The sequence below is a fragment of the Gymnoscopelus braueri genome, assembly GCF_963280865.1.
Source record: "Gymnoscopelus braueri genome assembly, chromosome: 23".
Classification (NCBI taxonomy): domain Eukaryota; kingdom Metazoa; phylum Chordata; class Actinopteri; order Myctophiformes; family Myctophidae; genus Gymnoscopelus; species Gymnoscopelus braueri.
In genome coordinates, this window is record NC_137625.1 from 16,420,166 (window position 1) to 16,435,694 (window position 15,529).

The window sequence follows — 15,529 nt, forward strand, 5'->3', positions numbered from 1 at the left end:
CACCATATTGCCAACCCCACCATCCAACCTTCTGATGCCCACCGCACCGCAGGGTTTGGCACGAAGCGCCTGTCGCCTTTGACCCCACTCCGCCCTGTGTTGTTGTTTTGGCTTCCAGCCAACTCTCCCAGACAACTAACCGCACTCTGAAGAGTGGGACAAATGGAACCAAGTGGACCCGTACGGGTCCATTTGTCCCACTCTTCAGAGCTAAACGTACACAGAGGGATTTACTGTGACTATGTGACTGACTGCCGCCCTGCTTGTGGGAGAACGGAGTCATTGAGCTACACAAAGCTGCCAGGTATGCTTTAGAAGTGCAAGCCCACATAACCTCAGGTATGGATTTTGTTTGGGCTGTAAATCAAAACTGCGTGTTTTTGTTTTCCCAACCGTTTGTATTCACTCTCTCTCTCCATTGGGCTCGCCCCACCACCACGCAGCCAAGAAGGTCGTGAACCAGGAGAAAACTTGAAATGGACCCCGCTGAGAGAAAACGTGCTGAATCTTAACCGTAGCGTTTTGACATTCAGCAGGTTGGGCTTTACCCTTCCTCAGTCCACCGTTCAGCCTTCGCTCAGACACAATGGCAATGCACAATGCCCCGAGTATCGAGGATGCTTAGTGAAGTGGAAAGAAATCGATTTATTTTTTGTTTGTTTTTGCCCCGCCCATCCCGCATGGTACAGTATTCACAAACGAGTTTGTTCCAGATATGTGGTGTAAAGTAACTGAATACATTTACTCAAGTACTGTACTTAAGTACAATTTTGAGGTACTTCTACTTTACTAAAGTATTTCCAAACTTCAATACTTTTACGTCTACACCGCTACATCTCAGAGGCAATTATTGTACTTTTACTCCACTACAATTATTTGAAAACTTTAGTTACTAGTTACTTTGCAGATTACATTATTATATTATGAAACATACATTAACCACTTTAGCCCTATTTTATACATAGGCTATTTGAAAATAGCCGATCTACAAGCTCACAACGCGTCGCATAGCGACACGTTGTGAGCTTGTAGATCTGCTATTTTCAAACATTTAGTTATTTTACTTTTGGTACTTTAAGTATATTTTGCTGCCAATACTTTTGTACTTTTACTTAAGTAACATTTTGAACACAGGCTTTTTACTTGTATTTCTACATTGCAGTATTGATACTTTTACTCAAGTAAAAGATTTTAGTACTTTTTCCACCACTGATAAAAACTGACCGCTGGCTTCTGATTCCGGGGACAGAAAGCAGATCTGTCCCTGGTGACCCCAGAGGTCTTCATTTGTACTTCATTTGTTCAGCGCTTTATAAACCAACAGTAGTATTTTTGAAATAAAGGCTCTGACAGACAGGGAGCCAGTGCAAATATCTAAGAACTGGAGTGATATGATCCACCTTCTTGCCTACAGGGAAAAGGGAGTATTTTCTGATCCACAGGGGAGGGGAAATTGTTTTTTCACTGCTTCACCCAGCTGACGGCTGGCTGCTCAGATGCCTATGATCGCACAGGGGTGGTGAGGGGTGAGGGGTGGGGGCACTTTGACACACGAGCCAGGGCTCTAACCGAGTACATTCCCATCAGCCACGGCCAGCCCCAGCAGTACTAGGAAGCAGCTCTCCGGATACAAGCTAATGATGATAGATGGTAGTTACCAGTGGTGCAAATTAACTAAGTACATTTACTTAAGGAGTGTACTTAAGTACAATTTTTAGGTATTTTTTACTTTACTGGAGTATTTCCAGTTGTCAGTACTTTTACTTCTACCCCACTACATCTAAAATTATTTGAAAACTTTAGTTGCTAGTTACTTTGTAGATTTTGATTATTATTGCGAAACATACATTAAAAACCCCTATATTTATTTCCAAAAGATTTGCATACATTTTATACATATTTTTTGAAAAACGTGTGGAATGGGACATTCTTTATAATGAGTGAACTACTTTTGGTACTTAAGTACATTTTGATACCAATACTTTTGTACTTTTACTCAAGTACATTTTGAATTCCGGATTTTCACTTGTAACAGAGTATTTCTATATTGCAGTATTGATACTTTTACTTACTTTTACCACCACTTGTAGTTACTAGTTATACTATGCAGATATATGTTGGTTACTTAAGCAATATTGTAATATTGCGATTATACAACAGTTACCAACAAAACACATCCAAATGTATTCATATTGTGGGGCAATTCATAATAAAAAAAATTCGCTTATCCGTTTCCCTGTAAAGAGAAGAGTTTATTTGACTGAGACAAAATAGTCCCTGTAACAGCGCATCACTCTGAGTCATCGTCTCATCAACACAGCTGATTCCAGTAGGCTATATGCTCCGTCGTACGATCGTGTTACGTGGCCAAAATAACTGATCTACAAGCTCACAACGCGTCAAGATGGCGATGCGTTGTGAACTTGTAGATCGGCTATTTTTGCCGTGCGATACCTTCGTACGATAAAGTATAACATACACTGGACTGTTAACGAAATGGGAGTAATTTTACTTTAACACAGGAGGATATTTATACATTATGGATGTTACCATTGAAATAAAGCACACTTTTTTCCAGTTATTCCTTTTATTATAGGATTTTAGGCGATTTAGTGTGCTCTCTTCTAACCATTGATCAACCGTAAGTCCACCAAATAAGTCAAAATTAACAACATAGTCCATTTTGCGTAGCTGTTTGTTCTCCGGTGGCGGCGGTGGGTACTGTCTGTCTGTTTGTTTTCCTACCGTGGGACAGCGTGACTTCACAGCACAGCTGTACAATATATGGTCTAATCAGGTGCGGACTGCAGTGCGGAGTGATTTATTAATGTGATTAGGCCCGTGCTATGATGCTGGTTTGAAGCACGGCTAGAAAGCTATTTCAGCCAATCAGATTGCTTGGTCGGAACTACCTGTTTCTAGGTATGATGTTCACCTGGTATCCTGGTTGCTTTTTAGCACCACTTTTGTTGTTTGTTGAGGAGGGGTCATGTTGTCTTTTTCTCTGAGTTGCTTTGGATAAAGATGTTGTGACGAGACAAAACCGTTTTAAGCCTTTTTAATACTTGCTGAAAATAGCTTGAAACGTGTCGCATTCGTGACGTGTTGTGAGCTTGTAGATCGGCTATTATCAGCATGTGACACTGTCGCTCGACAGCATAAATGTATGAAGAGAATGTATTGACTGCAGAGAAAAATCACAGCAGTCTGAATTACCCTTTAAACGCCTAAATTGTACATTTGGACACGCTGCAGATGGAGAGTGTAAATATAAACCCCTACCAATGATTGTTTATAGCAGAACGACTCCTCTTTTATTTAAGCTTTTCGCTCCGTTCTGACACTTGCCGCTTATAGTAAAAACATTTAGGCCCTATCTTTGGCAGCCTGTGATGATTTGTATGCGTGCCCAGATCACAATGATGGCATAAACGCTGATCCCTTGCAGAAGGGATGACACTCCCCTGTTATTGTTGCCATAAAAACAAACCCATTTCAATCCATCTCCATTTCAGCACAGTCATTTGCCAACCAAACAAAATGCCCCGTTTCCAGCTGGACACACTGTGTGTTTATGAAATGTTGGATCCAGTTTAATTGTGCGTGGCCAAATTGGAGATTCATTCATTTTTGTAATTTGGCTCTAAAACGTTTTCTATACTGTGTTCCAAATGATTATACACATGCATAGTTTTTTTCTGTTTTTTCCTTTCTTTCTTTCTTTTTTGTTGCCGTTTTTGTTCTTTATTTCAGATAGGTCAGTGTAGAGAGACGGGAAACCAAAGCCAGAGAGGGATGACATGGGAGACGAGACGGGGGGTCTGATTTGAACCTGGGTCCTTGCACTCACTAGGAGCATCTGATCTGTGTACCAACTGGTTGAGCCACCAGGCAATATGGATATTTTTTTTATTTGTATTCTACCCTGAGGTTAGGCTTAGGCATAGTTTTACTGAAGTTAGGGTTAGATGTAGGCATAGTTTTACTGAGGTTACGGTTACGCATAGTTTTACTAAGGTTAGGGTTAGGTTTAGGCATAGTTTTACTGAGGTTAGGGTTAGGTTTAGGCATAGTTTTACTGAAGTTAGGGTTAGATTTAGGCATAGTTTTACTGAGGTTACGCATAGTTTTACTAAGGTTAGGTTTAGGCATCATTTTACTGGGGTTAGCATTAGGTATAGGCATAGTTTTACTGAGGTTAGGGTTAGGTTTAGGCATAGTTTTACTGGCCGGCAGCTGCGGCACTCCGGCAGCTTTAAATACCTGAAAGCAGAAATGGAGGAGTGCCCGAGACCTTCTAAGGTTGCTGAAGCAAAGCTGCAGGAAAAGCTGTACTTTGGTCCAACTAAGGGGAAAAGCATAAAAAATATACATAAAAAAGCTTTAGTGTAGAAGGCTTGTTCACCTTTTTGAAGAGTGCCTTGGATTTGTTTCTTTTGTAAGGTTTTAATACCCATTTGATGTTAAGCTGTGGATTTTTGCATTGCTGCCCCTTTAACATTTTAATTTGCTGACACAAACTTTTCTTTAATAAGCCTTTATCTGACTGAAATCGTCCGTGCTCTGTATCACACACGCATCTTTTTAACAGTTCAATGATCTTGCTTTCAGTTTCGCAAAACATCAATAGTCTTCATGCCTATTGCAAGGCTTTGCACTATTTCACACTTTTCACCTCCTGAAAGATCTTTCTTCCTCCATATTACATGAGAATTGATACTTGCTTAATAATGTGGACAATGCCTATTGCAAGGCATTGCACTATTTCACGCTTTTCACCTCCTGAAAGATCTTTCTTCCTCTCCCTTTAACATGAGAACTGATACTTGCTTAATTATGTGGAACAGGACTTTTCTTCAACACACCTGAGATTGGTACCAGTTATCTAAAAACATAGGACAAAGAAAACGGCAAAAACTTAAATTGAAAAACTAAAAACACAGTGAATGGAATTCCTAATGATATGTCACTTGCATAATGATTTGGAACACAGTCTATATAAGCTTCTGTCTATGCTAGTTAATTATTTTTGTCTCGGCTCTACAAGATGCCTTTGAAATGACCTGGCCAATAAACGGCATCAAGCCATGTAGCAGTGGTGGAAAGTAACTAAGTACATTTACTTTACTTAAGTACAATTTGGAGGTATTTGTACTTTACATGAGTATTTCCAATACTTTTACTTCTACTCCACTACATCTCAGAGGCAAATATTGTACTTTTACTCCACTATTCTTTGAAAACTTTAGTTACTAGTTACTTTGAAGATTTTGATCATTATTACAAAACATACATTAACCACTTCAGCCCTATATACATTTCAGCCATTTGAAAAGAGCAGATCTTGTAGATCTGCTATTTTCAAAAGATTATACATTTGAGAACATTTGAAATAGGACATTCTGCATAATGAGGACTTTTACTTTTGGTACTTTAAGAACATTTTGATGCCAATACTTTTGTACTTTTACTCAAGTACATTTTGAATTCCGTACTTTTACTTGTAACAGAGTATTTCTATATCGTTGATATTTTTTACTTAAGTAAAACATGTGAGTACTTCTTCCACCACTGCCATGTAGACGTTATTGATAATAGTGGGCAGAATAGTTTCTCCTTGGAGAATCTTGCAAATGTACACACACACACACACACTGAGCAAACGGGCACATTCATTAATTTCTACGTGTCTCTAAGATGATGTGAGTGAGTTGTTTGTGCCGTGCGTCTCTCTTCAGAATGATTTCATTCGATCAAACGTTATGACCAAATCACAATAGACACATTAGTCCCGGGGGATGCCATCGAGGTCGTACCTCACCAGAAGAGGATTCTCCACGGAGTATGTGGATGTGTCTTATTTAACCCATTAAGACCCGCATCGCATCCGTGTCCTTTTAAGATTTCTTTGGCTATTCAAAAATAGCAGATATACAAGCTCATAGCGCTGCACAGAGTGCCGCGCTACAAGCTATTTTGGAAAAATCTGGAAAATGTGTGCAAATCTTTGAATATAATATATATATTATTTTTAAAGCGAACATTTGTAACTCAAATCTTTGCTTCTGGGGATCCCTGGAACAAAATACTTTACAAATGTTATATATTCAAAATATATATATATCAAAGATTTGCACAAATTTCGAACATTTTTCAAAAATAGCAGATCTACAAGCTCGTAGCGCGGCACTCACGAGCTTGTAGATCTTCTATTTTTGAATAGCCAAAGAAATCTAAAAATGACACAGATTCTTTCCCGGTCTAAATGGGTTAATAAGCATGTTTGGGCTGGGTTAACGCTGATTGATACAAACGATCTTCCTTTCTGATAACGTAGTTTTCAATAGGAGCTGTTTTATTTGAAAACGGAGGCCTCTCCCACTTCCATTCAACCATCTCTTCCTTAATTCTTTCCAGTGAACTGCATCTGAGAAAAGACAGACATGTATTTACAGTATGTGTGCCTGCACAAGCCTGTCTTTCTCGTTGTTCTTGTTTATTTTTAGTGATGGCATGAGCTGACGGTAAGCCTATTGTCTCTAAATTCTTGGTTGAACCAAGTTCGGTGTGGTTACTGTAAGACAGCAAATAACAGATCTACATGCAACGCCTTCCCGATGCTACACGTTGAGAGCATGTACATCCAGTGGTGGAAAGTAACTAAGTACATTTACTCAAGTACTGTACTTACAGTAAGTACAATTTTGAGGCGACGCGTTGTGAGCTTGTAGATCTGCTATTTTGGTACTTTAAGTACATTTTGATGCCAATACTTTTGTACTTTTACTCAAGTAAATTTTGAATTCCGGACTTTTACTTGTAACAGAGTACTTCTACATTGCAGTATTGATACTTTTACTTACGTAAAACATTTTTGTACTTTTTCCACCACTGCGTGTTGAGAGCATGTACATCTGAGCATCTGTAGATCTGTTATTTTCGGTGCACACACCGTAGCGCACGGCCAAGTATAACTCGGGTATTAGATTTCCCATCCATGTGATCAAGCCCCCGGGGTCACAGCCCAACAAGCGCCCCTTCTTTCATTATCTTCTCCTCTCTTATCGCCAGCCCCTTCCCTATCATTCTCCTCCATTATTTTTATTTCATATTTTCGCGTGTCAAAGTTATCTTGGTATGTTTTATTCACCTATCTCCACCATGGGGGGGGGGGGGGGGGGGGCTGTTAAAAAATGACACTTGCGCGATAAGGCGGCCACCTCACCTCACATCTCTTATCTGGAATGTGTGAGCCGAAATGCCAGGAGCCCCCTCACCCGAAGAGCCCTGCATTAAGCCATTAACACCGGGATAAGCATCTGTCATTTTAGATTTTCACCACTGTAACCATCATTTTAGTCTTCTAAATTCTAACATTAAAAAAATAAATGTATGTTGCTATAATCAGTGGTTCTCAAAACTTTTTCATGTCAAGGACCCCCAGAATGATATGTATTTGGCCGTGGACCCCCATCTCAAAATATGTTGTTCCAGGGACCCCCAGAAGTTGTAAACATGAGTTCGCTTAAAAAATATATATATTCAAAGATTTGCGCACATTTTCAAGATTTTTCAAAAATAGCAGATCTACAAGCTCATAGCGCGGCACTCGGTGCCGCGCTATGAGCTTGTATATCTGCTATTTTTTAATGGCCAAAGAAATAAAAAAATGACACGGATGCGTTCCCGGTCTTAGTCGGTTAAACCTATCCTCCACACTGCATACTGTAGACTCCACATAATGACATCTGTGCCGTTAGGATAGAGGATCTGCAAGACCCTTACGGTTCAGATGTGATATAATGAGGTCAAGACCCGTCGCGTATCATTACACTGGTCCTTCTGAAATAGTCCTGTAGGTGTGATGGAACTTTTCTGGGAGGGTGACGAATGTTTGCGGACGTGAGTACGTACGGCACATCGTTGCTGTCGGGTGGAAACCTCATCCAGTATGTCCAAAACTATTACTAGCAGACCTACAAGCTGAGCTTGTAGATAGTAGGGCATTCACTATATCTTGGACCTACTCACCCCATATGTGCCTACACGTAGTCTGAGATCTTCTAACCAATCACTCCTGGCCATTCCAAAGGGTCTGTTAAATGCAAAAGGTCGCATGGCCTTCGCTTTCAGAGCCCCTACCCTCTGGAATGCCCTGCCCCTAGAGATCAGGCTCACAGAGTCTGTCCCCCGGTTTAAATCCCTCCTTAAAACCCACTTCTATAGATTAGCTTTTAATGCCCAGCCCTAGTCAAGTTCATGTGCATCTCTGCTTTGTTTTCTGCATTGTTTTTAATCTTTACATTGTTTTTGTTTTGTGTATTTTTGCTTTTGCTGTTTTCTTTGTAAAGCACTTTGTAACCCAGTTTTGAGAGGTGCTATATAAATAAAGTTTTATTATATTATTATTATTATTTATGAAAAAAACAAGTTGAAATATGGAGTTACGAGGTTTCTGCCCGACAGCAACCATATGTGAGAATAAATGCATTCCTCTGTACCTACAGAGGATGTTGAGTAGCCAAAAAATATACTCAAGTAAAAGTGTTGCTACTTTAAATTAATGACTCAAGAAGATGTAAAAGTAGTCATCTTAGTAGTTAATAACTTGAGTAAGAGTAAGAAATTATCTAGTAAAATGACTGCTCAATTGCTGAATTACTTCGTATGATCTGATTTATTGTTAAAATCGGAATGTAATTGAAATGTCTAATATATAAAATTATAAGTGCCTGCCTATTACAAAAACAATCCTCAGTTTGAATTCACATTTAATAAAAAAAGTAAATGTCCATCACTTAATCATAGGGTATTTTTTACATAGCTTCCATAGCTTTGATTTACTAGTAACAACTTGATGGTTAATTCCTTTAAGCCTCAAAGGATACTCACAAAAAAAGTTCATGAGGCTTTAATGTACCACAGTATATACAGAATACAGATACAAACATATTTCAACCCTTTTGGTCTTCGTCAGCATTCCAGCTGTCTGAGCGGAAGTGACCAACAGTATAGATGGGTTTCCGCGCGACGTCATCACAGAGCAGAGTGCGCAATCTGCGCATGCGTGGGGTAGAACGAACCGGAAGCGCCCTTCACTCTGTTGTTATTTTCGGGATTTAGATAGGCATAATGCTGCTATTATAGGCATGATAGGCATAATGCTGCTATTATATACAAACAGATCCAAGTTCCGACAAATCATTTTTATTGAGTAAAGAAGATATTACAAACTGCATCATTTAATCTACTTTCATTAAACCTGGTGAAGACCATTTCTTTTATGAATGTACATTTGACTAGAGCTGCTGCGGGTAATAGCGCCCTCTACTGCTCAACCCTCCACTGCGCGCGCATCATCCTCTCATGTTTACAAACAGGAAACCCATCTATACAGTATACTGTTTAGCTGATGGCAGTCATTAAAATGCTGATTTACATGATCCATGATCCATCCACCTGTAGATAAATCATCATAATATACACAATACGATATCACAAATAAAATATATACGTGTACAAATAAATCCAAGGTTAGGAATAGAAATTGAATAGAGAATACAAATCAAAGGATGATCCTTGAATGTTCACGTTAAGAATGCACCCGACATTGACCTAAGCTCGGTGAGTTGAGCGTGCCTAGCCTTTTGAAGTACTTTAATTCCCCTGAGCGTTCATCATGACCATCTGAACAACCTTCAGCTGAGCTGGGTGAACCTGAAGCTGAATTTCCCCCTTGGGATTAACCCATTAAGACCTGAGGCGATTCTTAAAAAAAAATCAAAATCATAAATTTTTTGGGGAAAAAAATCGAAAAAAAATGTTTTCAAGATTTTTCAAAAATAGCAGATCTACAAGCTCATAGCGCGGCACTCGGTGCCGCGCTATGAGCTTGTATATCTGCTATTTTTGAATAGCCAAAAGACGTCTAAAGTGACACAGATGCGTTCCAGGTATCAATGGGTTAATAACGGTTTACCTTCCAGGTCGACTATTTCTGCTATTCGTCCTATGGCGCATTAAGGTTGTACGATAGCTTAAGTTGTTAAAATTCATTAGCATGTCTTGACATGGTAAATGCCCAGGACGTAGACCGTGGCTACTGGCTAGTCGCTCTCCATCTCGGCCTCCCCTCTGCTCTCCGTTGTTGAGCAGACGGCAGAGTCTCCAGGACTGACTGGTTCTCTCAGACGTTTGATCCAAGAGAAGACCTTCTGCCGAGAGGCTGTGTACTCGGCATCTCCTGGCTCTGACCTGCAGTCTGTGGTTAGATATGTACATGATGATAATGAAATTATATTTGACAGTTCTAAAGCACCATGTTGAGTCAAGAATATCATGCGTCTTTAGACAGGAAAGTCGACTTGTTACCTTGTCCTGGGGACAGGAAACCCATCAGAGTGTTCTTCACATCCTCTGTCAGTCTCACTTCACGCCGGCTCCACTCTCTTTCAAACAGCTGCTTCCATTCTGGCTTTAACTCATTGGTGCGGTCCAGTTCCGCAAGCAAATCTAACAATTAGAATGGCGGTTGTAAGAAACGTTTTAGCAAGAAATTGGGATATGTGGGCTTAATCAATCAATCAAAGGGTAGTTTAGGGGTGTGCCGATATATCGTTTTTTTTTTTTGGCAATAATAATAATGCAAAAACAGAGGTATTTGTTTGCATTAGTTTTTTTTCCTTCTATATATTTTCATAATAAAAAAGAGCCATATATCGTAACGATATCGTGAGCCTAATATTGTGTATTGTGAAATTACTGTGTCGGCACACCCCTAGTAGTGTTAATGAAAGTTGACACAGTCGCACCTATTTCGAGTTTAAATTAAATAAGAAGCTCACCAAATGCTCCTTTGTCCTTTCTGAAGTATGTCTTCAGTGAATTTTTCATCAGCTGTGGTAAACTCAGCCCTCCTGTTTCAAACTCTTCTTCCTCGAGTGAATCCTGTGTCTGGAACTCCTCTCCTAGACTTGACTCTGTTGTTGAAACTAGAAAACACTACAGTATGAAAATTTCAATATAGATCAATATATTGTACATATTTTTTGCAAAATACGTATTTTTCCAAATCATTACACATAATACATACATGTTATAATTTGGTTCATGCTCCGATTTGCATTTAGCGTGGGCTGCACGGTTCTTGTGCGTATTCGGTTCATCATGGCTCGCCACTCTTGAACGTCCCATTGCCAGTTCTTCCGGAGGACACTGAGCAGGTCTTTGAGCAGTGCATCGTCACCTTGGTCTGTTTGGGTCTCGATGTCCCCTGGAGGTGGGACATCCTCTGGAGGTGGGAACGCTGTGCGCGGATCAAAGGGAGGGTGGCCAGGTGCTGCAACCGTGTCACTGATCAGCTCAATCAGATCACTGATCTCAGGCTCCTGGTCTTCAGTCAAGTTGTCAAAGGCAAAGTATCTGTGGTTACACTTGTCAACGAGCCACCTGAGAGACTCTCCTTCGCTCTCAATGTGCTCTTCAATGGTGTACTGTCCCAGCCACTGAGCATCGGTGAAAACCACAATGGTGTGTTCCCAGACCTGTTCCCCTAGCAGCCTCATGTTGTCCTCTGTGATCCTCCGCTGTTCTTCAGTGAATGCCGTGGCCGTCGGTATCATCAGAAGGAACGCGTGAGGATGTGGCGAACACAGACTCACAGCTCTCCTAACTTCAGCCTTGACCGAGTCTGAAGTGTACTTGGCCGGGAAGAACTTCCACCATCCTGGTGTGTCCACAACCGTGATCTTCTGATTACCGACTCTGCCTTGTTCCTTCAAACACTTGATTGTTTGTTCTTCAACTTCAACCGAGTTGTTGAGGATGGTGTTGCGGATGATGCTCTTTTTGGAAAGGACCCATCCCAGCAACACAATGTTTAACATGTTGTTCACAGGCTTTCCTATGAATTGAATGAACATTTTACATTTTGTCAAAAACATGCGTGACACTGCAAAACTTGTAGTTTTCATTATGATAACATTTTTCTGAGATGACAAATATGTATTTTATACTTTGTCGTACAACGGTGTCACGACGTGATGCATTGTGAAGTTATTTATTTCAGAATGTCCCCCCAAAACCGATTATTTTATTCAAATCAATTATTTTATTCAAATCAATTATTTTTCATAATTTAGTTTGTTTAACTGTTGCACGCCTAGTCAAAACCTACCTTTGGAGAGGTTTCGTTTGTTTTGTTCATCCATCCTTCTCTGTTGCCTCTCCGCCACCTTCACCTTGATGGCCTCCCTCTCGCAGATGAGGCCTCCCAGCAATCCGTTGTCAATTTCAAAATGTCCGCCACCGTTTCGCTCTAACATCTTGTCAATTTCCTTCATCAATTCTGCTGCCTCGTCGTCCGAAAAGCGGCTGTCACTTTTAAAGTCGGTGAACCTGTGTTGGCATTTTTCCACCAGCCACTGCAGAGCCTTTCCCCCTCTCGCAATGTGCTGATCAATACTTCTGTCTTTGAGCCAGCCTGTGTAGCCGAACAGCACAATCGTATGATTCCACACTCTCTCTCCGAGAAGACTCATATGTTCCTCCAGCGACCTCCTGGATGCCTCTGTGAACGGCATGTCTGCCTGGACAACCAGGATGAAGGCATGAGGTCCAGGGAGGCAGTGGGACACACTGAGCATGATCTCCTTCTTGGTGACCTGTGTCGTGTCACATGGTTTGTAAGCCCTGTACCAGGCTGGTGTTTCAACCAAGTCAACATTTCTACCGCTTATTTGTCCACGCGTACGTTTGCAGTGAGCAATCCCTTTACCGGGTTTTAATTCTTCTCGCCCCAAAATGAGGCTCGCGGTCGATCGGGCTTCGTAGGTCTGCGATCCCAGGAGAACGATCCTGAGGTCTGAAAGGGCTACAAACAGAAACACATACAGACACAGGGCTTAGATTCAACAACACACACCATTTTACGATGCTGCCAAAATAACTTTTCAGAAGTCCAACATGATTATGTAGATATGCTGGTGGTAGCAGGACATATCCAAATGGCATTTAGATAAGCACACTGCAATATCTCATTATTTTTCAGAGATTAAACCAGTTTTAACATTTGTGGCCAGGCTACTTAATTCTATTTTCAGATTCCAATCAGTCTTTTGTTTTGTTTCTAGCATAATCAGCACTGTGTCTGTTCATACACAGAAGAATTTAAGATGCTGTTATAATTCTACATTATACAGTTCAGTAATGTGAAATCGAGCATATTACAATGAAATGAAGCTCAGTTTTTCTAACAGAATTTTTTTCCTCAAATTATCATTTGTAGTCGCTTTTATAAAGTGTAATAAAATGTATAAAATAGTTTTTTCATATGAATACATAAATGAACTAAAATCGTCTGAATAAACTGCTTTATTTTATCTAGACATTATTTCTATAATTTAGTGATTAATGTCACATTTTATGGCAATGTTTAATTCTTACTGACAGATGTGAGCAGCACATCACGGCATCACGGTGCATACCGTAGGTAGTGTACGACCACATTCTGAGCTTTAAAGTTGCAGTATATTTTCAGGTGCCCTCTTACTTTTTGTTAAATATTACACACTCACCCTTTTGGTTCTCAGGTTCCATGTCTTATCGTAAAGTCTTCTTCGTTACTGAAATGATCAAAGCGAACGTTTGTGTTGCATGAGGCTGTTCCATGTACAGTAGGTCATTTGCTAGAAGGGCAAAGCTATGCGGGTGCCAGTATAACCGCCTTGTTGTTATCAATGCCTGCAAGAACCTGTGTGTCCTGTTTTTTCTATTTTATATCTGTTTGCATAGTCAGTAACACTCCCCTTACTGTAAAGACTCCACCTCACTTCCTAGCACTTCTCTTTCCTTGTATTGCCTAATTTATGATCCTTCGTACTACCTTGTCGTGCGCCATGCAGAAATAGCCAACATACAAGCTCACAACACATTGCATCTGCAACATGTTGTGAGCTTGTATATCTGCTATTTTCAACATGTGAAGCGGTCGACCGAGGGAAATATAAATCGGGCTCATCGCCTACTGAAGGCTGTGTTCTCACTGGCAGCTCTTAATCATTACTCAAGCCCAGGATCAAGGTCTATTATTACTGGTATGGGTACATGAGAATACAAATATTGTAGCAATAGCAGCAATAATGGTAACAATAGTAAACGTATACAACAGGGAGAATAGCTAAAACATTAAAGAAAACAAGGCAAGGAATAACCAAGAATCAGAGTAGCAGCATTATCAAAAACAGTCTTGTTTGTTTGAACAGTTGTTCTGCAGTAGCTCTTAAATTGTTTGAAAGTGCTGTATGCAAGCTCTGTATGTTCTCGTTATGTTGTTACCACAGCAACCAATGTGGATAGGTGGATGATGTTTGGATACCCAAATACCATCTGATCACTTGAAAAAAAGTCTGTGATATAGATTTTTGGAATGAGCAATTTCCTAAAATAGAACAATTTATATAAGCCCCTTTTCTTATTTGATGGTGTTAAGTTATGAGGGATCAATGCAATTTGAGTAGTGTGTCTTTTTTGCCTTTGTTGATATATAAAACCATGGTAAATATAGATCCATGTGAGATACAACTGCTGCAGAACAACTCAACCCATTGATAAAAGGAATCCCAAAGCGATGTTGTGTTTTCTGAGTTAGTGTTTCTGATTCTGTTAACGATCCCGGTCCAACGATTTCCTTGCCTATTCATGGGGTGAAGGAGAGTAAATATTAATACATTATAACCGGTAGTAAATCTGACTGCTTGTCTGCTTGGCCACAATGCAGTAGGCTACTTTACTTTTTGTCCTCGGATGACCTTAAACAAACCTCACTCTCGCCTCCTTCTTTCACTCTGTTTCACCATGGAGAAACCTCAAAGCCATCACGTCTTTCCTTCGCCTCCCTAGTTTCTCATTTATCAAAGTTTCTGAGGGGTGGGATGGAGGGGAAACATGACGAAACATCATAGAGAGAACTACAAAAAGTGCACCTCGGAGCACAGGTCTCCACCAGGTCGGGTAGGTTATGCTGGGCCAGCAATGTTGATGGAATATGAAGAATTGGACAGATCCATCTTGATCACATGACTGTAGAAATATTGTTTACCGATTTCCGTGATGTTTGGACAAAATCTGCAGGATTAATATCCAAAAATTTGTTTTGCAAAAATCGGCCTCCTGCTGGCGCTATAATAGGGCAATGTCAAAATGGTAGCATTTGTTCCTCAACGTAGTGCGACTGTGCGTGCAAAGTTTCACCGCAATCGGACTCTGCGTTCATGATTTGAGGCATTTTGTTCAAAACGGGCCACTCCTGCAATCTTTAGATGTCAATCTTAGCCAATTAGGATGGAATATGAAAAATCTGATAATTATTGATCACATGACTATTGATCATGTGTACCGATTTACGTGATGTATGGACAAAATCTGTAGGAGTAATATTAAAACATTTGTTTTGTAAAAAGTGGCCTCCTGGTGGCGCTTTAAAAGACCTATGTGATAAATTTAGGGCAGAGGTTTTGCTCTGGCATTCAGG

General features: G+C 40.2%; 2 protein-coding genes across 3 annotated transcripts in view; one reads left to right on the forward strand and one right to left on the reverse strand.

Moving 5' to 3' along the window:
• snd1 (staphylococcal nuclease and tudor domain containing 1) overlaps positions 1-15,529 on the forward strand; it is a 352,436-nt gene that overhangs the window by 90,426 nt on the left and 246,481 nt on the right. The window lies entirely within an intron of this gene.
• Positions 9,919-13,718, reverse strand: LOC308079146 (GTPase IMAP family member 8-like). Its single transcript, XM_080420523.1, has 6 exons — positions 13,575-13,718; positions 12,176-12,871; positions 11,093-11,902; positions 10,845-10,991; positions 10,372-10,512; positions 9,919-10,261 (listed from the first exon to the last, which is right to left on the reverse strand). Exons 1-6 carry the CDS (start codon positions 13,594-13,596, stop codon positions 10,107-10,109), a joined length of 1,971 nt encoding a protein of 656 aa, XP_080276649.1. The 5' UTR covers positions 13,597-13,718; the 3' UTR covers positions 9,919-10,106.